Below are 22,698 nucleotides of genomic sequence, written 5' to 3' on the forward strand. Positions count from 1 at the left end.
CAGGTCTGGCAGTGTTTGGTGTTTTTGCTTGAACTCCACCTCCCATCCTTCTCCTTATGAATTCACAGCTTTTATTTTTTTTTTCATGAAAGCCAAGTTTGCAGTTTTCACTGTTGTAGAAAAAGAAGGGGGAAAGCAGAGGGAACTAGTGGCCTTTTTGTGTGCTTTGAGACCCACTGATGGGAAAGGCACTGTATAGGGCTAAAAACTCTCACGGAATTTTGCTAAGTTCTTCAGCAGGTCTATAGAAAATGGCAAAGCCCCAGCAGAAACTCTGCAGGGTCAATATTCCCAAACCCCAACCTTTCAACAGCACAGGTTAACTTCTCTCATCCCTCTTCCCCTCTAGAAAAGTGTATGAGATTGTCTTGCAGACCATGAGACCTTTACAGGCTTCATTGCTGTTGGGTCTTTTTTACTGGCATCCGAGTTTTTTCAGTATTTTGGGTACCATTTTGCAATGTCCAGTGCTGCAGAGCTGTGCACTGACAGCTGGGAAGTGACCGACCGCTCTGCCCTGCTGGGACCGACCTGCTCCTGGCAGGTTGGAAGCAGGCGCTGGTGACACGTTCTCCATCCTGCATGAACCGGCACTGACGGACTCGACTGGGGAGCAGTGTTTGGTCTCATACTGGGGCTTGCATTGCAGCCTGGATCACTCAGACTAAAAGAGCCTTTAGTACAGGCTGTTTTCCGCTCCTTTTGCTTCATCTGTGCAAGTTCACTCTTTCTGTTGAGCCAGAGGTCAAGGTCCTGGCTCCCGGGTGCCAGTGCCTTTGGGGGATGCATAACTAGTAAGAAGAGACTGTGTTTTAATAGTTATAAAAGCAAATGAGCAGTAGGATATATGCAGCCCTTTTCTTTTTCTGGTGAGAGGCCCAGCCATCACCAACAGTGTCCCTTTAACAGTGTAAAACTTCCACACGGTCTGTGGTCTTAGCAATAAATAAATAAAAATCAGTTTTCTTGCGAACAAGCGGCACTCTGATCTCCTATTCATTTATTTGCAGGGCTCATTAATATAACATCAGTGCAACAAACAGCTGAAGGGGGGGCAGTGTCAGGCTGAATAATGGAGTTGCTCTGCTGAGATAACAATTAGGTTTTGAATGTGCTATCAGCTAAGGCAGAGACAAGGAGGGATCATGCCGGGATGACAATGCTTATGTGCTGGTTCCCTGCTGGGCTCATCAGCTGGGATCCAGCTAGCTTAGAGCAGGATGAAAAAAGACAAAGAGAATGAAGGTAGATGACATTTTGGGAGGGGGCAGGGGTTATACCATTTATTCTGCAAGCCAGGCGTGCTCTCCGCACCCCAACAGATGCCAAGTGGTTTTTGCGCAGAACGGTCTTAGGCTTGCGGTTTGCCTCCAGCTCCAGAAGGAAAGCCCCATCCGACTCACAGCCAGTTCTGGGTCTCCCTGTCTCATGCACAGACTTCTTCTGGAGGCTAAATATTGCTTTATGTCAGAAACGCTGAACCATGCAACTGGCAAGACGTAAGGCTGAGAACATTTATCCTGCATCGTTATAGCAGTGTCTTCTGCAGGCTGGGGAGAGAAGTGTGCTAGCACTGTGTCGGGGCTCCTGGATCCCTGGGATCCCTTGGATTCCAACTTCAGGGATCCCTGGGGTCCCTACCTTGGTTTCAAGTAAGAAGCAGCAACAACAGAAATGCAGCGATGCGTCTGCATCCCTTACATGATATAAGGGCAGGGTGTAAGGGTAACCAAGCTCCTACCACCACCCACTTCATCTCTGTATTTGGATCCTTTCTGTGAATAATACAATGCTTCATACTTGCATAAATCCTTTCCCTGAGCAGCAGGAACATGTTTTATTAGAGGCAGTGGATTGCTGATTGGTTTCATGCAAGGCGAGGCTGGTGCAGAGGGGAGAGGTGACCTGCTCCGAATAATCTGGGAGAACAGCAAAACCAAGGGCCTCGCGTCCCACACCCCACTCTAGATTCAGTGACTTTCACACTGCTTCAGTTTTGCAAACAACCTAAAAAACTTCCAGCAGAGGTGCAGACCCCTAAACAGTAAATGTACAATTCCTGGTAATGGCCTTGTTTTTCCTTAGCTGCCCTTTGCAGGTTCTTTTGATCCTCCACAGACCTCTGAGTGAAACGCTAAAGTATATTTCTTGAAATTGGGGAATATTGCTTCCTAATCCTGTCTGTCTCAGACCAAAATTCTGGACTGTCATTGCAGCCGGTCCTGCGTCCCGAGCAGCTCCCCAGCACAGCCAGGCTGGGGGGTTAAGGCAGACCACGCTGCCAGCGCCTGCCCCGGACTGGGTTTGCTGGAAGTGCCTCGGCCGCGCGTCTGCAGCGCAGGGAGGTGACCCGGGGATGCTGCTCGGAGGGGTCGCCAGCGCTCGGTGCAACGGGACCTTTAAGACTTATCTTCTTTCTGCGATTTTGACTGAATCTCTCCAGCTGTAATTAATTGAATGCATCTGTTCTAACCCTGGGGCTGCTTTATGGCACAGTTACTTCAAAACTGTTCAATTAGCGGCCACTAAAATCTAGGTCGAGTGGAGCTCCGTATTGGGGATTTTCCAGGTCAGGACGTTTTCAAAATACAGAATCAGCTCTGCTTTGTTCGGCGAGGCCGGTTGGCTCCACTGGTTGTGGTAAAGTTGGGAAATGGCAAACTGTGACTTTTTTTTGAACAGTGATGAGACAACGAGCCCGGTGGTGTAAGTGCTCCAGCAAATGCATTTTAACATAATCTAGAGCTGCAAAGGACAGTTGTAACTGTCAAGTACGTGAACTGCCAAGTTCAGATGATTCCCAGCTAGCAATGTAAACATTACCAGTGCAGGCCTTCAGGACTCGGTGTAATGCAATACAACTTGATTTTGTAGTGTCTTTTATGGGCACATAGTTCTTCATGGAGCTGAATGATTCAAGACGTGCTATGCCGTATGAGTTACAGAAAACAGCAGCACAACAGACAGTGTATGGCGAATAAATTAGAAACCTCAGTTGTGCAGTCGAGGGGAGAGGGAGGCAGAAATTAAAGCACACACAGAGGAAGGAGGTGGTGGTTTATGTATGGGGCAGCTCATGGCTCTGCTGGGTGCGTGGAGCAGGCTGAACCCCGGCGTCTGTGGCCAAATTCGATAGCAGCACCTTAAATGGGAGCAGAGGCGGAGAGCAAGAAATTAAGAGGTCTAAGCAAGGGAGAAGGAAAACGGCTTCAGCTGGGATTTGAAATGCAGGGAGATGCTGAGGGGCACTTGGAGCCACAGAAGGGATGGGGAACAGGGGTGTCCTGATGGCGTTAGTGGTTTGCATTGGGTGGGAAGGGGGAGATGTGCCTCATGGCACTGGAAAGTGCTGGGGGTCCCACAGGGGCTGCTTTGGGGTGCACTCAGCCTGCGCTGCGGCAGGTTGCTGGGGTGTGCTCTTGTGATGGGACTGGTGTTTTGTCTAACCTGCGCACATCCAGGGAACAGCGAGCTCTTAAGAAGGTGAAAGAAAAGCAGCCATCCATCCGGAAACGCTAAGGAGAAGGTTTTGAAGAGCTCAACTCTTTTGCCAAAGACAAGGGTGGAACAAACAAGCGTAAACAAGATTTATCCATTAAATTAATTAAATTGCATTATTATGGGTTATGTTTATTTATTAATAACAGCTGTAGCATGGGGAAGATTAGTAACTCATGCAAGAGCAACAACAGACCGGTAGCAGATTCAGAACAACTGTTTGAGAGTCTTGGGTCCAAATTTTGTGACTGTACATTATTGTAATTTATACTCCTAATTGAAGAGGATATTGTCCTTAATGAAAGTCTATAGAAGCAGAGATGATTATGGCTGAGGCAGGCTATAAGCAGGCAGCTTTAAAGCACACACCTCACCCTTTAACATTTGTAAGTCATTTAAGGTGCCAACTTACTAATAAAATGTGACATTAACGTTCAGAGAACAGCCAAGGCAGAAGTTAGAGTTCTCCAAAGCAGCAGGCTACTTCTGGAAGGTGACTTACTACCTTCTGTATATATAAAAAAGGAGCCAGTCTTATCCTTCTGCAAGGCTTTCTGGGGGATGGCACTGCCCACGCCTCTTGGCCAGCTCAGGGACCTTGATGTCCTCTCTCAGAGCACAGCACAGATGGATTTCAGCATCCTTGGGCTTCTCCAAGACATCCAGAGGAGGCACGAGGAGGTGGCACTGGCCTGGGTTTGGCAGTAGGAGCAGGTGGAGGTTGCAGCACTCAGCAGCCTGCAAAGCAGAAGTCTGTTCCCAAGCCAGAAATGGGGTTGAAGAAGCACGAGTGCTGTGGGGATACCAGCTCAACTTTCCTGTGTTTTGTTTCCCTCTAGATCCTGACAGTGTCAGGCCCCCCAGAAGGAGGGACGAGGGTGACCATCCGTGGCGTGAACCTGGGCCTGGATTTCTCCGAGATCGCCCACGGGGTGCAGGTTGCTGGGGTGCAATGCACACCCCTGCCCGAGCAGTACGTCGTCGCAGAACAGTGAGTGGCCTCGCGGACCTTACCCATCCCCACCGTGGGTGCCTAGGGCTGGTCGACCTGCACAAAGCCTCTTCCCTGCCCTCCAGCAAATGCACGGGAGGCCAATAACTCATCCAGACTCCAGACATCGTCTCTCCACCCTTTCCAGCCCTGCAGGAAGGGGTCTGGAGGTGGATGGTGCCTGGACCAGGGTGTGCTGTTCCTACACCAGAAGGGGATGCTCTCGGGGGGGCGGGTTAAGCAGCCCTTTAAGCTTTCATTAAGTGTTTTGTTTCCTTCCACACCGTGGTTCCTGCTTTGCTAAGCAACTTTTCTGATGAGCACCTTGCTGTTGATGCTGAGCCTCTCTGCCCCCTCTGCTCCCCATCGCACTTGAAATTCAGCCAGCGCTGCTGGCTGCACGCAGCCATTTGTTAGGCGGGTGAGGCAGTGACAGCCGCTTAATCCAAGTGGGCCTCCACTGGAGTCAATTCATTTATTTCACTAAGAAAAATGTCAACCAAAAATTAGAAAATAGGCATGTAACAGAGGATGGGCGAATAAACCTCCCAAAGTGACACATGCTCCTGGTGCTGTCTGGGGGGGGTTGTCCTGGTGTAGGTGCTGAGGGGGGTGTTGGGGGTCATTTGTGCAGGGCAGGAGAGGAGCAACATGTGATGTCTCCACCTGGGTTGTCCAATCTCTCCTGCTGGGAACCAGGATGGTGTCCTGTGTAGTAGGGCCATGGCTGATTGCGGTGAGTGGTGGGGAGCCCAGACCCCATGAGTGGTCCCAGCAGCACGGATCTGCCCCAGCTTCAGGAGCAGCAGAAAGCAGTTGTCCTCTGGTAGTGAAATGCATTTGATGGGTCCCGGTCTGATCCCCAGCATAGCGGAAGGACCAGTCACCATGTTGGTGTTGGTTTGGTTTTTGCTCACTCCTTGTCTTTGTTTCCCCATCTGTAAGACAGAAATGACATTAATCCCCCCTTAGGAACAGCGAGGATGTGTGCAGTGTATCAGTTTAGGATGTAATCACTGGATCAAGGACGCTATGGGCGTGCAAAGCATCGCTGGTGTTAGTGCAGGAACGGCTCCAAGCGCTGCGCCAATAGTACTGTAACTGCTAGTGGTTTGGGCTGTTCTGCTGAGCAGTATTTTGTTTTATTTTATTTTTCAAATAAAGGATGGAAGATTATAAAATTATCCTCCTTTGATGGTATGAAACCCTGATTTTATAATCATGACTCTAATTATGGCTCTTGAGCTTTCAAAGTTTGTTAACATCATTAAAACATTTACCCTGGGCAGATAACAGCAAGCGTTAGCATGAGAGCTGCCTTTTAAAGATGAATACAGATAAAAGGACCCTCTTAAGGGTTCTGTGGGCAGACTGAATTCCAAGACTGTAATGACTCACCATATGCTCCAGCCACGCAATCTATCAGCCAGCAATTAGGTTAATGTTGGTGAAAGGGCCACTTAGCCCAGCAATCAGCACCCTACAGCTCTGCCGAATGCATCATTTTGTAACAAGGTACCTGCTGGGAATTTGGCTTTTATCAGGAATCGGGATCAGGTGTACCAGGGCGCTTGTGCCCCGTCCAGTGCCCCCTTCACACCCGGTACTGTACGGCAGCTGCTGCTTTACTGGCAAATAGTTGAGTATTTGGTGTGTCCCCCCGTATATAGCACTTGGTGTATCCTTGCCTCTTGTGGGAGAAAACCTCCACTCTCCTCTCCTGCCCGTGGGCTGTCAGGAATCACTTCACATTGCTTTCTTTGCCTTTGGGCTGACCGGAGCAGAGGTTACTGCTCCCAAATACGAGCCCTCCACCCTAGCCCACAGCCCGGCAGCGCAGAAACCCTGCCTCCTCGCCCCGCTGCCGGTTTGCAGGAGAAGTAACGAAATAGCAGGCGGAGGAGAGAGGTGCATGGGCAATGTCTGGTTGAAAGGCAGAGAGAGGAACACGTGGCAGATTAAGGCGCACAGCTGAGATGCTTCAATTCCTGTTCTCCAAAGGCAGAATCTTTCTAGGCAACCTGTTTTGATGTGCAGCAATAAGGACTTTCACATTAGAGCTCTTTACTAGCATGTATGTATTTCATTAGGCCCCCTGGCATCACCTGTGCATGCTGTCTGCAGGTTCTTTTTTCCTTTAGTCTTTTTATTTTATTTTATTTGTAGTGAATTTAATGCCGCTGAAGGCAGCTGAAATGCTGCCTTCACAGACTGGAGCCTTTTATGCATTTGCACGTGATCAGCAGACGAGCGAGCGTTTCCCCTGCTGCTCTGCAAAAGCACCTTCAGCCTCACCAGGGGAATGGATGCTCTGGCTTTTTCTCTGGTCTCACTCTCAGGGCCAGACGCCGACGAGTGTCCGTCTCAGCACCAGCGTTACTGCAGCCCCTGCCCCCAGGCAGGTTTCTTCTGCCCTGAGGTTCCCAGTGCCTGGCAGGATGCTCTTGAATTTGTCTTTCCAGTGTTGCTACGAGACTGAGCAGCATCCATCCCCTTTAGGTACAGCTGGAGAGCCCTGCCAGCTCACATCCCTTTGAAAACCTCTCTCAGACCTGCTGGCATGGCAGGCATTTTCTTGGTCTTATCTCCACTAGACATTGTGCGTTCCCAGTGCCCTGGGATTTTTGGATTACGCACCCACAGGGTGTGTAATGAGGGGTTCCTCATCTTCCAGCCTGGGCCGCTGTGGTTAACCCCAGCAGCTCTCCTGTCCTTACGGCTTCCCCTGCCTCGGGATGTGCCCACGGGGCTGAGCTGGGCCACGCGAGGAGCGTGAGATCGGTGTCTTTCAGTGCCATTAACTCCTTTTACCAGCTTCGGTATGTTCTGTGTTAGCCAGCCCCATCTCCCTTGTAAAGGCTGCTCTCCATCCCAGAGCAGGTGTCATGAATGGGTGATTTAGACCGCTGAAAGGACCACTGTCAAAGGTATTAGCAAAAGCGGTTTTAATATGATGTTGTAAAAGCGCAACTTAACAAAGTTCGATGGCAAGGTTCACTCTCTTACTGTAGAGCACAATCATTTGAACAGTGATTCAAAACTGTCAAGACAAAAATCAAAGTTACCAAGTCAAATCAAAGTGGCACAAATCAAAGTTACCAAGTCAAATCAAAGTGGCACAAATCAAAGTTACCAAGACAAAATCAAAGTTACCAAGGCACAAATCAAGGTTACCATACTACAAGGTTATGTGTAATAGCAGTCGCTTACCAAAGATCTGCCAGTGGTAGAAGGTCTCTCTGCCTCGAGGAGGAACCTTGAGAGGCGTCCCAGCTCAAGGGGAGATCACCGCCACGCAGCCACGCTGCCCTGCAGGGAGAGCGCACAGAAGGCTCACTTAGGCTGTCGTATTTATGGAATAAAGTTGTTGGCTTGTAGTCAAGTTACATGTGATGGGAAAGATATGCATGAGACTCCTTGTGCCCACAACTTTCTTTGTTCCTTGATAAAAGTGTTAATTGCGTGATCAGTGTTCCAAGGTCATGTGCATCAATGCTCACCGGGTCACTCTGCTCCTTTTTGGGTTTTCAGAGAACAGATTGAAACTAGAAAAGTTCCTGGCCCAGCTATGGCTCAGGCCTTTACCTCCTTTGGAGCCTGTACCAAATTATGGCTACTTTGGTTAAGGGGTCTACTGCATCCGTCGCAGCAGGTTTCTTCATTTTTGATTAACTGGGAGACTGCAGTGTGAGCTGTTCCCTTAATGAACTCATCTGTTACTCTGAGGACTTTGCACTCACTTTGCTACTGGCTAATATATTGCCATTAGTGCTCTGCTTTGCTCTGGAGTTTACAGCTTGTAATAATTATGTCTAATTTTGATTTTTTTCTTCAAATTACTACATGGGGTAAAAATAGACTCTGTAATTAACTTCTTCTAAAGAGACAGATATCAAAGTTAAATACTTTGGGGGGGGGGAAGCCAGCCCTGCGTGGAGCTACACAGGGCACTGTTGGCACCTCCTGCCAAAGCCTTACTGTGGCATTTCTGCTTCCAGGATCGTCTGTGAAATGGGGCAGGCGCTTCCAGGGATCAGCTCCGGCCCAGTGCTCCTGTGCATCGGAGAGTGCAAGCCGGAGTTCATGGCCAAGTCCACGCAGCAGTACATGTTCGTGGTGAGTGTCCTGCCGAGGCGGGGAGGAGGGGGGCAGCGCGCGTGCCCCCCCGTGGGAACAGCCGTGCTCTGCGAGCGCACGGGTCAGATGGAGGGGGTTCAACACCAGGAGACAATCCCAAAATTGCCATCCTTTTCTGATGCTTTCCCCGTGGCATTGCATGATTTCTTGGTAGTCCAGTCAACGAGCGCAGTTTTCAGGATCTAGAGCTCGTGCAGTCCTACAGAATAAACAGGATTTATGTGGGAACCTAAACCAGGGTTCCCACAGCATTTGGTTTCAGCTTTGCACCTCCAAAATAGTGATAACCTTCTGAATTGCTAGGCTGTTACTCCTTGCAAAGTGCATTGTTGTGACACCAGCAGGAGCGTTACACAAAGTGTAACTTTGTTCTGTACCTGAGGACTTTCTGTGCATGAGGAATCGTCAAGGAGTTGGAGTCAGCACTAAAAATTTTCCTTTGTTTGTAATGGACATTGTTACTTTGGTGCTTAGTTAATGGGGACGAATCTAGGGTGCTGCTTCTTGCTGGTTTTGAAGATGTTTCTACACATACGTGTGTACACACGTACAGGCACCGATAGGCCTTTTTGCATGAACGCAGAAACACCAACAGGAGAGCAATACCAGAGTCCATCGTTCTGCAGCTCAGGATCTGAGGTCCTGCTAGAAACTTAATCAACTTCCTGTGAAACCTAAATATATCTGAGTTAGTTTCTGTGTCTATAGATTTAATTTTTTCACCATGATGCCCTTCGGGATGGAAGGGTAATTCTGCATCCAAATATTCAGGGTTTTTTTTCCCCCTCCAAGGATGCTGGTTCAGTGTAGGCTTTCTCTATCCGCTTAATGGAGAGCTGCTCTCTGGGCTGGTGGGCTTCCATTGGTTGAGTAGGTCATTTCTTTCAGTTGTTTAATTAGCAGCCTTTTGATTAATAAACTTAAAAGCCACAGCTGGGGTTTCTCATATCTCCAGTTTTGCCTAAACAGGGCACTTCATCCAGCCACATTGATTTTGTGCTTAGTGGAATCTGTATGCAGGGAAATGCCAGCACTTACCAATGGTCCACAATTTGTAAACTAATTGAGAGATAAATCAGGCTAGCCCCTGCCACCCTATTGGTGGTGTAAGCAACACCCTCCCCTAGGGTTTCATTTATTCAACAATATAGCAGGGGTGCAAAATATCACCCCTTTTTGCTCAAATATGCCAGAAACCCCTCTGATCATCACAGGGCACTGCCACTGTAGTCCCCAGATTTGCCGTTGTTGAATGGCAGGTTCCCAAGTGACGCAAGGAAGATGCTCTCTTGCTTTGCGTTAAATAATAACCAGGAGCCAGTGGAAGGTAATTGCAGAGATGAATCTTGGAGTAGTACCGTGCAGCAAGCTGGTGAGCATATGCCGAGCGTTATCATCCTTTGCATTGTTACTTCTGATTTCCAGCACTTACCCTGATTATATCGTATCTTTTTCTCAGGCATCTAAAACTTCTGGCACATCATTCCCTTTTGTTAGTTGGCCTCTATTTTTCTCTTTAGCGCCGCCACAAATTCCATTACAGCTGGTTTATGCCATTAAAGTCAGTAGTAAAATTGATTGGTACCTTAAAGCAGAGCTCTGTTCTGACCCTGAGAGGGTTCATGCCTTAGTGAGCTCATCTGGTGCCTGACACCACGCAGGAGCGATGCTGTCACCTTAATTACACCCGTTTTATCTGGGGAGGTGAAACCTTGGAGCTACTTTGGATCTGTAAATCTGTCATAATTATAACCAAATCATGAGTTGAAGATGGAAAATTCTTATTCAGCTTTCAGGCCCTCATCCAAGGCTGGCCTCACCCTAGCCTTGGGAGTTTTTGCAGGTCTCTAGGATGGACCCTCAGCTCTCCTGTCTTCTCCTTGTTTACAAGAATGACTGCTTGGGGCTACAGCCTGAGTTTCTATTTTTGGCAATGGTTTGAATTTCCAAGGATTGCAATGCTTAGACAAGGTGATGCTCGCACCAGAAACGTCAGATGCTCATAGCCAGGAGGTGCTTATAATTGATTTTGAATGCAGAGGAGGGCTGTGCTTTCCAGTATGCATACAGCTCTGTCACTGGTGTGTATATGGGAACTGCTGGACCTCACGGACGTGTTAAATAACTGCTCCTTTCTGTCCCCGGGCTTCCACGAGCAGACTGGCCCCGGGGATGGGGCTGGAGGAGGAGGGTGCTGATAGTGGGCTCTCGCCGTCTGGAGCGTTCACAAGGGTGCAGCTTGTTCCTAATTCACCTGGGGAACAGTCGCCAGGGTTGGACTGGATATGGGTGGGTTTTGATGGGCAATCACACACTGAACATGCTTTGGAGGTTTTTTTTGCATTTTGGAATCGCTCCTCTTGGTTGTATGAAATGCTCCGAAGCCTACTTAGCATAACCATTGCTATTACCATTCAGATTGTCTAGTATTGTCACTAGCTGGGGTAATGATAGAATATCCTGAGTTGGAAGGGACCCATGAGGATCATCGAGTCCGACTCCTGACCCCAGCTAGAATAAGAGCTGTGAGCTGACCATGAGCAGTTGAAGTACAAGTCCTTCCCTCCTGTAATATTATTCCATAATTACCCACAACAGGGTGGATTGTGTTTTTTTCTCTGGTCTATTCAGAAAGCAGGGTCAAACAGGCTTTTGGTCTAAGCTGCTTTGGCAAATGCTGTGGCACCCAGAAAACACATATTGCATTGTGAAAACAGTAGAGAAAACAGGACAAACGCACCGAGCTGCCAAGCAGGTGGTACCAGGGGAGTGAAGCTGGGAGGCTGCCAGCCTTTGCAGATGAGAGTCATAAAGAGGGTAATGTGAAAGCATTAGTAAAACAATTTGGAAATATCCACTGATTGAAAACAAATAAAAAGGTACCTGCTTTCTGCAAATTCTATTAAGGGGGATAAATAGCTATCCTGGTGGAAGGCAGGATAAAGACATGATATTGCTGCAATAATATCACCAATAAAATGTCAAGTGGGATCTAAGTTTGCCCACCAAGGATGTCTTTCCATCAGCAATGGGAAACAGGGTCTGCCCCCACAATACTATCACTGGTGGTTCATATTACGCTGGAGCTGATGGTAGAGCCTTTTGTTAAAGTTGTGCAGTATTTCCCATTACCAGACCCTGGTGGGTTTTTTTGATGCTTTAACACATTGGCAAACTTTAAACATTTGGGTTCGAATTTCCATTGTGGCAGTTTGCTTGGCTTGGGATATATTTAGTTTTTTGAAACTGCAGTGCAAACAGCTTACCTTTGTTTAAGAACAAAGTTGAAGGTAAATACATAATTTAGCTGAGGCTAAATTTGCGATCGTTTTGTTGAGGCACATCTCTCTTTCAGAGCTGGGTTTGAAAACTTAGCAGGAGATTTGTCAGATGTCCAGGATGCATCCATGTTTTGCTTTTCCATTTTAGAAAGGATATCCCCACTCAACCAAAGCATGAAGATGCTCTGGGGACGGTGCTTCTCCGGCTGGCACGGCTTACTGACAGCTCCCCTCGCAGCAGGCAGGAGTGCTGAGTTTGTCCTTTTCTTTCTCCAGACTCCAGCGGTGAGTTTCCTGAATCCCAGTCGCGGTCCAGAGTCAGGAGGGACGATGGTGACCATCTCCGGGCACTACCTGGGAGCCGGCAGCCGTGTGTCGGTGCTCCTGGGAAACCAGACCTGCGAATTCTACGGGTAAGGGACCGAGCTGGGCCAGCGCGGGGTCCTGCCATGCACGTCCCGGTTATCAGGGCTGCACCACCGTCTCTCTGCTGTAGCTGAACACGCAGCCATGGCAAAAATTCACCTGGGGACACCTGAAGGCTCCCATTCCCTCTTTTATTACAGGAAACCATCTTCTGTCTTACTGTGACTGAGCCTTGCTTGGCAAGGGAGGGATTGCGTCGGTATTAGCGCTGTCCGTTATTTCATTTTAATGCCGTTACAATGTTAACTGGTCCAAAAATCTGAGGCACACATCACTGCGATTGTAAGATGTTCATAGTAGTCATCAGTACCTGCCCCCAGCCCAGCTGATCTGAAGAAAATGTAACATTTATAAGAAACGTCTAGTTTCTCTTTTCACAGATCAACAGCTTGCATTACTTTTATTGCAGCCGCTGCTGCAGGTGCCTCAAACTCCTAGAAATGGTCTGAGCAAGGGGTGGGCTTCTGCGTGGCAGAGCAAAGCCAGGATCTGCACACGCCTTCTGCTGAGAAACTTGTGCAGCCATCAATCTCCTCTGGGATTTCTATGGCAAATTTGCTTTTTACCCAGCAGTGTAAACACAGAGTTGACATTTGCAGGGTTTAATGGGTTTTCTTGGGGCTTAGTTAAAAAAAGATACATGCAGTATACATCTGTGTGCATCACGTACACATCCGTGCCCCGTACCAAGCGTACATAGGTGCCCTGCAAGCGCTGGCAGTATGCATTTCATAGCGTGGGTGCAGCCTATGCGGGAACCTAAGCAAAGTGGTGTGATGTACAAAGGGATTCTGCCTGTCAGATCCTCGCTCAGGCTTCCCAGGAGGAACCGAGGAAGTTTCTGGGAAAGTAAAGACCCCTGGAGGTGAATTTCTCATCTAGAAGACTGAGAGGTTCTCCAATACGGGAGCTGTGAGCGTTCAGATGTGGGACCACGTTGGGATATTAGCAGTGCTTATTCTGTGTCCATCCTAGAGTGGTGCTTCAGGAGGTCTGGACACGCCAAAGTCTTCCAGTGCAGATCAATTCTCCAAGTGCTAAGCACTGTAACCGATCCGTCAACATTTCTTCCCATATCCGAAGCAGAGATGCCAGATTGCATCCTCAGATGCACACGGGTAATGGCGTTACCACCAGCAGAAGCAGCCTGCAAGCTGGCCTGAGAGCAGGATCAGCCCTGTAATATAATCCCTTAAATATATGATTATATTCAGGCAACCTGCAGATACTGACCTGCAAAACCTGGAAGAGTTTTGAATTCTCTGTATGTTCTAATTACAGCAGGCAAGCAGAAACTTAAACAAAGCAAGCGGCAGTACATGAATGGCACCATCCTTCATGTGGGGTCACGCTGTGCACTTTGTTTTGCTTGGACTGTTTTGAGGCAATGAACTTCAATTGTACTCGAGGGTGTGGGGGAGCCTGATTAGATGAAGCAGTTTCTAATGAGATTCACTCTAATTACAGCTTCCCCCATTCTCCCCTCTCTGATCGGAGGAGTGGGTAGATTCACCATGACGACATAATAATAGCACAGAAAGCTAATTAACTGATCACAGGGAGCTGAGAGCAGCTCTGCCAGCAGCGATGCGTCACTCTGGATCTCACGCCAGAGCTAAGCAGGCGCGGTGGAGTCTGAGCGGCTGCGCCGGCGCAGGGCAGCAGAGCAGGCAGCAGGCAGCTCTTCAGCTGCACGGTTGTGCACGGAAACACTCTGAGAATCCGCAAGGAGGGTGGAGAAACGCGCTCCTCGCACAAGGATGCCTTCATGGTTAAATTAAACCTAGGTGGAGACGGAGGATAAGATGAGGGAGGGAGGAGGAGGGTGGGAAGGGGTAGACGTGCAATTGCATCAATAGAAACGGTCAAGTCCGGTTTGTTTCAGGTATTTTAGGAGGTCGTTTCTGTTCCCTCGGTTGTGGTGGACGAGCGTGCCAAGGTGTGAGCTGGGAACATTGTGGTACCCGCTCTTCCATACCCCCCTGAAATGCCCAGTTCCGAGTGACGTGCCCGCGCTCCTTAGGGAGAGCGGGGAGTCTGTAAGGGCCCCGAAAAGGGGACCACACAGCATCCCCCTGCCCAGGCAGAGAAACGGGAGCTTTGCTGGAAGCAGAGCAGGGGCACGGCTGCGCTGGAGCCTCAGCCGTTCAGGCACCTCCACGAGTCGCCCAGCCTCTGAGGAGGACCAGGGCAGCAAAGGCTGGGCGTTCGGGAGGTTTTGATTGAAGTGCCAAACTGGCAGCGAGGTGCTGAAGACCTGCCTGCCCTCTCCCCTGTGAGAAGCCAAAAATAAATGAGCCGCAGAAGCAGCACGGCCTTTTTGGCGAGCCGGGGGCAGGTTTGGGCAAGCGGGACAACCCACGGGTGGCCATGCAGGGGCACTGGCCTTGCAGGGGCATCAGTCTGGCCCTTCCCGTGGGAGCAGCATCCCGGCTTTCCGCAGAGCTGCACGGTTCCTGCCAGCTCTGCCCCGGCAGCAGGAGCGGCACCGCTCGGATCTCGTTCCCCTTCATCCGTCCGTCCGTCCATCCATCCACCAGCCCCTTTGTGCTTTGACAGCGCCTCGCTACCCTGCCGCCTCGACCTTCTCCGGGGCTCCGATGGAAGCAGATGGTCTGTTGTGTCCGGCCAGCCAGCGCCGAGGCCGAGGTCACCCCTGCTCTGACGGGGAGACAAAGCTGGAAGGCAGCGGCGACGGTGGCATCGGCCTTCCCAGGCGGGGGCTTCGCGGGCTCCATTATGCTGCTCACAAGGGCCCGTGTGTGCACTGGGGTGGGGAGGGGAAGAATTTGGCTTTTGAGTGAGCTTATGCATCCCATTTAAAAAGCAGCCATCTGTTTTCACACGCCCAACAGAAGGCAGCGGGTTCACAGAGGGATGTGGGAGGCTGCAGTTTGGCACAAAGAGTAATTTCAGGGAGCCTGCGCTTCGCTTTTGGTGGGTAGGCTGACTCCCCTCCCGCACAGAGCTCCGTTCCCTCCCTCCCGTGCCAGCGAAGCCCTCCTGCCCATTTCGGGAGCTCATCCCCTTCGCAGGTGTCAGAGTCCGGGGCTGACTGACGGCTCAGCCTTTTAGCGAGCCGCTCCGCTGCAGCTGCAGGACAGCCCCAGGACAAAGGGTCATTTTTTGCCCCCATGCTGCGACCGCCCGTTAACGCTTCCCCGGCTTCTCTCTTGCCCAGGCGATCCATGAACGAGATCGTCTGCGTGTCTGCCCCGTCAGCCCACGGCCTGGGGGCTGTTCACGTCTCCGTCAGCGTCGACCGGGCTCAGCTGGAGCGGACCTTGCTGTTTGAGTACATCGACGATCCGAAGGTGCAGCACATCGAACCCGAGTGGAGCATCGCCAGGTAACGCAAGGCTCTGACAGCGGGTCCTCGGCAGCGCGAGAGAAGCCAGCTCGCCTGGTCTGGGTCTTGTCTCTCAGCATACGCTCAGTGAGGCCAAAGGAGGGTCTGTTTGGAAATGCACGTCGCACCCAGCGTCCTGGATTTGTCAGGGCTGGGCATCTGCGGCATTAGCATTTACCGAAAATCAGGTCCAGAGTTACTACAGTAGTTGTGATTACCCAGGCAATTACAGCAGTAGCAGTCTGCACTGAGATTCTGGGAGCACGAATGAAGCCAAGATGACTTCCATCTGCTGAAGAAGTGCACAATTGCTCATTAAAGGCTCCTTCTTGTAGTCCTGGAATAAAACAAAACCAGCAACCACCAAGAAAGGAAAAAGCTGATGCTAATCAAAACGTACTGTTTATCCCAGCTTCACTGCTAGGAACGGGGCAGCCAGCACTGTCACATCGCCGTGACGTTGTTGCTGCTGAAAACCCTGGGCCATACTCGTCCCCTGGTGTTACTTTAATGGTTGTGCTCACAAGCGCTGTAACACAGCTATTCATTTCAAATTCCAATTATTTTTTAAAATTGCCCTTGAAAGAAATAAGTGTCTCGCAGCAGGCTCTGCGAGATGTTTGCTTTGTGTCCAAATTCAAGATCATGTCTGGTTTCGGGTGAGATGGGTTTGATGGTCAGGACTGCTAACAGAGGTGCTCTGAAGAGAATAGCTGGGCTCTGCTGCAGAGGTGCTGGAGACTCGGGTGAATCTGGGCTGTGCTGCTCCAGTTAACACATGAGAGAAGAAGCCAAGAGTGAAAGACTTTGCTCAGGGGCACTGGCTGTAGGAGAATGGGGGTACTGTAGCCTGGGGGGTTGTGTCCTCCCCGGCCCTGATGGCACCGGGTGCTCTTCATCCCTCCCCTGCTCCGTGAGACAACTTGCTGCGTCTGCAGTCCAGATGCGAGTGCACGTCAGTTCCTTCACTGCACGTACCATTTGTCGTGTTCCTTAAAAACATCACTATGTAAATCATTAAACACTGTGACTAATTTATTGTCTTATGTATTTAGTCTCAGCTCAGTTGATTTCTTTGGTCCCATTTCTCATCCTGCTGCCTTGCAGTGCTGTTAGGTGGGAGAGGGTGCAGCTGAGAGTAGAAAATCTAGCTAACTTGAGACACCACTCCTCAGTGACTCAGGGAGTGGGTATTAATCCATGCTGTCACCTGATGCCTGAAGTGTCTGCAGAAAACATCTTTCTGAGATCAACCAGCATCCTTATTGTCAAGCACAGTCTCTCTGCACAGCCCCAGCCCCTCCCGCCAGATGCGTTAATCAGGGGTCTCCTTGTTCTCCGCAGCGGATACACGCCTCTGACCATCATCGGCTCCAACCTGGACGTGATCCAGGAGCCGAGGATCCGCGTCAAGTACAACGGCAAGGAGTTCGTCAACGTAAGTAGCTGCTGTCGGCGCAGTGGTGCTGGGCTGCGGCTGGGATCGTCCCCGTGCGCTGCCGCACGGCCGGTCCCCCCCACCTGGGTGCACACGTGCGGTTACTAGTGCCAGTGCTCTCTGCGTGGTGAGACTTGCCGTGGCAAAAGCTGCTCTGGGGGTATTTCCCTAGACTTACCTGAATTGGGGACCCTGGCAAGAGGGGTGCTGACACACAGAAATGGGAAATTACTTCCTCAGCAGCACAGTAACTGCCAAGGAGTTTTCAAAGCTAGAAGCGGAGGACTCCATTTTAGGTCATCTCCATTGCATAAATTCTGTCTTGGGTCTGATAAACTTGTTTCACTCCTGAAATTCCCCCTTTTGTCAGAGCCCCTGAGCCCCAGGAGCCCTCCTCTCCCCAGCATCCTTCCATTTCCAGTACCTAACTCAGCTCTACCGGCACATTACAATGGAAAGTCCAAGTGTAGCTGTCCCCTCATTCCCAGCTGCTCCACACTTCCCGTTTTAGTCCTGCTCTTTCTGTAAAAGCCCAGAGCTAGGCGCTGAGACCTGCCAGCTACAAGGCTGCTATGTTTAACCAGGCTCTCCCTAGCTGCCTCTCTATAAATAAACCTCCTATTGCTGCAGCTCTGGGCCCCGCAAGCCTGTACCAGCCCAGGGAGGGAAGGAGAGAGGGGAACCGCTTCTGAACAAGAAGCTTTCAGGCCACTTTTGCAGCTAGATCGCCACAGTAAGGCCAGGTGCTGCTTCCCCGTGCCCTCCTCACCATGCAAAGGATGCTGGCCATGGGGCTTTGGGTATTTTGGTGAAGCTGGGTGTTGTTTTTCTGCCTCCTTCCCCTCCTCCCGTCTATCACCCTGATGTTCCCAAAGCAAGGAGTTGGTAGCAGAGTTTGGGGTTGATCTGAAATGCCACCTCCTTCCCCTATCTGTATTTTTTCAGTCCAAGAGTGAGAAACTGAAATGAATCCTCAGCTAAACAGGAACTAAGATGTTCTTGTATGCTACAAATAAGAATTGTCCCTCCAGGACCCGCAGGAATTATTTTGACCACGTAAAACTGAAATATATTGTTTCTATGCAGTGATCTTTCTGACTGAATCTGTATTATCTTGGAAAGGGCAAATCACTTCACAGTCTTTTCCTATTCCCTTTCTTCCTTCCCCTCTGAAGACCTTTTTCATCTGAGCTCTTTTTAAAAAGACATCTAATTTTGTTGCTAGCAGTTGCAGTTATAGTACTACAAAAATAATTCTGAAGACACAAAATTGAGTGAAATTAAATCTTCCACTTACGGAGGGAGGCCAAATGGTTGGGCTCTTGCTGCTTTATAAGGCAAGAGTCTCATAAATCAGCCAGCTTCCCGCTTCCAGGGCTGGAGGAGCTGTGGGTGTCCTCAGCCTGGCAGGAGATGACCTTCGTGTTACCTCCAGCCCATGAGTGTCAGATGATCGTTCCTCTCCCTCGCTGGCATTTGGGAATTGCCTCTAATCGCCCATTTGTAGCAGGGACCAGGTATTCGCTATGGGTGTGTTTCAAAGCTAGCATTGCCAAATAGGATGCAACTGGAAAGAAAAGAAAAAATAAAGGGCTCAGTGATCCACTATGCAAGCCTCTAGCTGCTTTAAAACACTGCTCATTTTGAAGCTCACTCTCCATCTCTGCACCAGTGCCTTTGCACTGGCCGAAGGGGAAGCAAATTCCCCCAAACTACGGCTGCAGTGCATGAAGCCTGTATTAAATATTGCCAGCTAAACTGGAATCCGCTGGGCTTTTCAGGGAGTATTTAAGGAATCAGAACATCATTGTCCAGGTTGGGATAAGTTTTTCCCTGCCGTTTTTCAAAGCATTACCTTCCCCACAGGTCTGCAAGGTGGTGAACGCCACGGCGCTGGCCTGCCTCGCACCCCCCCTCACCCCCGAGTACCGGCCTGGCCTGGACGCCGTCGAGCGGCCAGACGAGTTTGGGTTTATCTTTAACAACGTGCAGTCCCTCTTGGTCTACAACGACACCAAGTTCATATACTACCCCAACCCGACGTTTGAACTCCTGAGCCCGACCGGGGTGCTGGAGCAGAAGCCGGGGTCACCCATCATCCTGAAGGTAAGGAGACCCTTATTTGCCCCGTGGGAAGAGGCAAAAAAAATCCCAGAGAGAGGAGTTTTATACCCCCTTTGGAGAATGGGGTACACTAGACAGAGTCCCATTGTTTGCACAATCTAGGAATGAGATGAAAACTGGAGAAATGCACTGCATCTTTGTACAGTCTTCTCTCCCTTGTCCCTAGGGCAGAAACCTGTGCCCACCCGCTCCTGGAGGAGCAAAGCTCAACTACACCGTGCTGATCGGAGAAACACCCTGTGCTGTCACCATCTCCGAGACCCAGCTGCTGTGTGAGCCACCAAATCTCACCGGACAACACAAAGTGATGGTGAGGGACCAAACGCTGCTGTCAGCATCCCTTCCCTCCCTCCCCATCCCTTCTCCTCCTCCTCCTCCAGCTCCCTGCCTTGCTCGGATATTGAGTGCAATTTCATGTCCAAGGATCGGTAGGATTTCAGATCTTTATGGCTGTCTAATTGGAAGCTTAAAATATTGATGTGGATTAGCACAGAGAAACTTCTTATTCTCTCCCCGAGATTCACCATCTACTGTCAGAGCCTTCTGGAAAGAACAAATCTTTCTAGCAGTGCCTTCAGCACCCGGTACCATCCTTTCTCTGGTGCTGCTTGCTCTTCCTTCAGTAGGTGAGACTGTTTTCAGTGGCCTGTGTTCTCCCTCCTGTAGGGATTTTATCAGTCCTTGTACCATATCTGATCTGCTAAGCGGATGGAAAGGTTTTGCTTTTTTCCCGAAGCAGAAGCAGCCAGGGACATTTGAACACTGGACGGGTTGGATCAACAGCCTCATCCAGGATAACAGTTGGTGTCTTCCTCTGCTTTGGTTTTGGGCATTGCTGCTTCCTCAAATCCACTCGCAGACCAAGCACGCAGCTGCTGAAGTGCTTGAGTAGAGCCCAAATGAGATTGTAACTGTGATTTATTTCCCTTTAAGTTTAGCATCCAAAACATATTCAGATTATCACAGCGTGATTCACAGAAGCGCAACCTGGCTGAGAGCTGCTTGCATCTGTGGCCAGGGCACATCCAAGAAAAGCCTGTCCCAGCATTAACCTCCAGCGTGTTTGCTCTGTAGCTTTCACATCGGGCTTTCTCTTCCCTTCGCTGTTCTCTCTTTCCAGTCGCTCTGGTTTCTTGTCAGGGAAATTATCACTGGGTTGCTAATGTCCATGGCTTACAAAAGGGAGTTGAAAGCTTATAAAACGAAAGTCAAATGGAGCCATCAGATAATAAGAACAAAGCCGAGATAGTGAAGGGCTGGCACATTTATCATGACTTGAAGCCTCCCTGTGCTCGCATAAGCTGCACCCTCTGTGTCTGAAGGCGATCGGAGTTGCTATAGTCTTGGCTGAATCAGAGGCACTTCAGGGCTTCCTCAGGGGTCTGTACAGCCCGTGTGGTGTGTGCCCCAGCCGGGAAGGACGGAGCTTTGGGACAGGCTGACACCCTTACCCGAAGCTGCTGGTTACCTCCATTGTGCTTTGTAGGTGCGTGTTGGTGGTATCATCTTCTCCCCCGGTTCGGTGAGCATCATCTCAGACAGCCTCCTGACCCTGCCGGCCATCGTCAGCATCGCCGCCGGAGGCAGCCTGCTCCTTATCATCGTCATCATCGTCCTCATCGCCTACAAGCGCAAATCCCGAGAGAACGACCTGACCCTCAAGAGGCTGCAGATGCAGATGGACAATCTGGAGTCCCGGGTGGCCCTGGAGTGCAAGGAGGGTCAGTACTGCCCGGGACCAGGCTCTCTCTGTGTGCTGTGGCCCCACGCTCTGGTCCCCAGCTTTCCCTACAGGAACCACCCCAGTCTCCTGATTTTTGCAGCGAGGAGCGGGGTGCGTGCCCCTGCGAGGTTTGCACGCCTGCCCCACTGCGGGAGGGTGGGCAGCAACAAGTGTGTCAGCGGCAGACACGGCTCTGCTGCCTGATGTGCAGAGAATAGGATTAGAGCTTGATCCTGCTTAAGCGACATGCCTGGATCGCATTGCGAGGACGGCGCGAGCCCCAGGGTGCCCAGCACAATATGCCCCCTTGTCTAATGACCTTTTAGTGAAGGGCTTTTAAAAGTAAAAAGGCACAGAGTGAGATAGGGAGCAGAGGAGATTCGGACCCCCAAGAAACAGCGTGTATGCCAAATGGAAAGCTGGTCCAGTCCCTCCTCCAGTCTGTAAGATGTGAGCCCAGAGCAGCAAGAGTAGGTCTGAGGAATAGGAGGAAGCTCCTCAAATATTTGCTTCTGGGAAATCTTGTGTGTTATTTGGACCAGCTAGACCTGCCGCTTGCGGATTTCAACCCAGATGAGTCTTGTCCCTCGCAATGAGGTGGCTGAGCCTGGCCTCTCCGAGGGGAGCGGAGGTGGACATGGGCAGTCCTTTCTGTAGCTGGTGGGTTGAGACAAGAAGCAGTCTTGTTTCATACATCCTTCCAGCTGGAAGGGAGCTTAGTGAATCAAAGAAAAATAAATAGAAAGCTGCAAATTTCATAGTGTGACCTCTGTATATGTAGGGAGTTGCACTGGATTTGTTCAGCTGATTTTTAAAGGATAGCCTTGAAAGCACAGGACAAAGAATGAGATATGTTCAGGAGAGACCACAGCTTCGTCACGGGCACAGCCTAGCTGGGGTACAGAGACCTTACTGAGCCAGCATTTCATACTTTGGAGAATGAACACAAGGACACACATACAGCTGTATAACATGGTGATGTTATGTTGTGAGAGGAAGAATAAATTCCTTCCTGACCCCTGCAGCAAGCAGTTGCTGCTTGGATTTGATCTGCATCAGATTTGATTATTTTGGCAACTGTTGATAGAGGAGGAGGAGAAGAAGAAAGGAAAATATGGGAGGCACCAAGTTATGAAAATAGATCCTCATTTCTATCTGCAGCCTTTAAAGGTGTTTTAGGTGTGTATACACAGGTGTGAACTGCATACAAATTAATAAGCATCTTTTGTTCTCGGCATCTGCTCTGTGCAGTCTGTACTCTCTTGCTCTCAGCTGCTGAGACAGAGTCTCCAAGGGTGAGGGTCTGTCTGAGCTATGTGGCAAGGTCTCCTCCAAATTGGTTTCCTGAGCCGGCCCAGTTACGGTTGCTGCCGAGCGCCCACGGAGAGCAGCCAGCCAGCCCTCCCCAAAGCCTCTGCCCCGCAGCCTCAGCTCCCAGAGCTCACATGTGTTTCTCTGTCTCGTTCTCTTCTCCCCAAATAGCTTTTGCAGAGCTGCAGACAGACATAAATGAATTAACCAGTGACCTGGATCGCTCCGGGATCCCGTACCTTGACTATCGGACGTATGCCATGAGGGTCCTTTTCCCTGGCATCGAGGACCATCCTGTCTTGCGGGAGCTGGAGGTAAGGGAAAGTCTGTGCTCCAGCCCTTCGAAGTTTCCCTGAGTCCTCAGGGAAGCCAGCATGAAACCCCGAAGCCCCTTTATGCCTTATATATATATATATATAT

General features: G+C 50.1%; 1 protein-coding gene across 3 annotated transcripts in view; it reads left to right on the forward strand.

Moving 5' to 3' along the window:
- The window catches only part of PLXNA2 (plexin A2), a 190,380-nt gene that overhangs the window by 140,189 nt on the left and 27,493 nt on the right, over positions 1-22,698 (forward strand). For 2 of the 3 annotated variants that reach the window (XM_075054722.1, XM_075054721.1), the window contains 9 exons: positions 4,338-4,489; positions 8,488-8,605; positions 12,184-12,320; positions 15,515-15,682; positions 17,027-17,120; positions 18,987-19,226; positions 19,411-19,554; positions 20,731-20,965; positions 22,450-22,592. In XM_075054722.1, the coding sequence (XP_074910823.1) occupies positions 4,338-4,489; positions 8,488-8,605; positions 12,184-12,320; positions 15,515-15,682; positions 17,027-17,120; positions 18,987-19,226; positions 19,411-19,554; positions 20,731-20,965; positions 22,450-22,592 (1,431 nt within the window). Of the gene's footprint in view, positions 1-4,337; positions 4,490-8,487; positions 8,606-12,183; positions 12,321-15,514; positions 15,695-17,026; positions 17,121-18,986; positions 19,227-19,410; positions 19,555-20,730; positions 20,966-22,449; positions 22,593-22,698 lie in introns of those variants that run through there. The other variant, XM_075054723.1, reaches the window with a different exon arrangement.

The sequence above is a fragment of the Buteo buteo genome, chromosome 23 (genome assembly GCF_964188355.1).
Source record: "Buteo buteo chromosome 23, bButBut1.hap1.1, whole genome shotgun sequence".
Taxonomy (NCBI): Eukaryota; Metazoa; Chordata; class Aves; order Accipitriformes; family Accipitridae; genus Buteo; species Buteo buteo.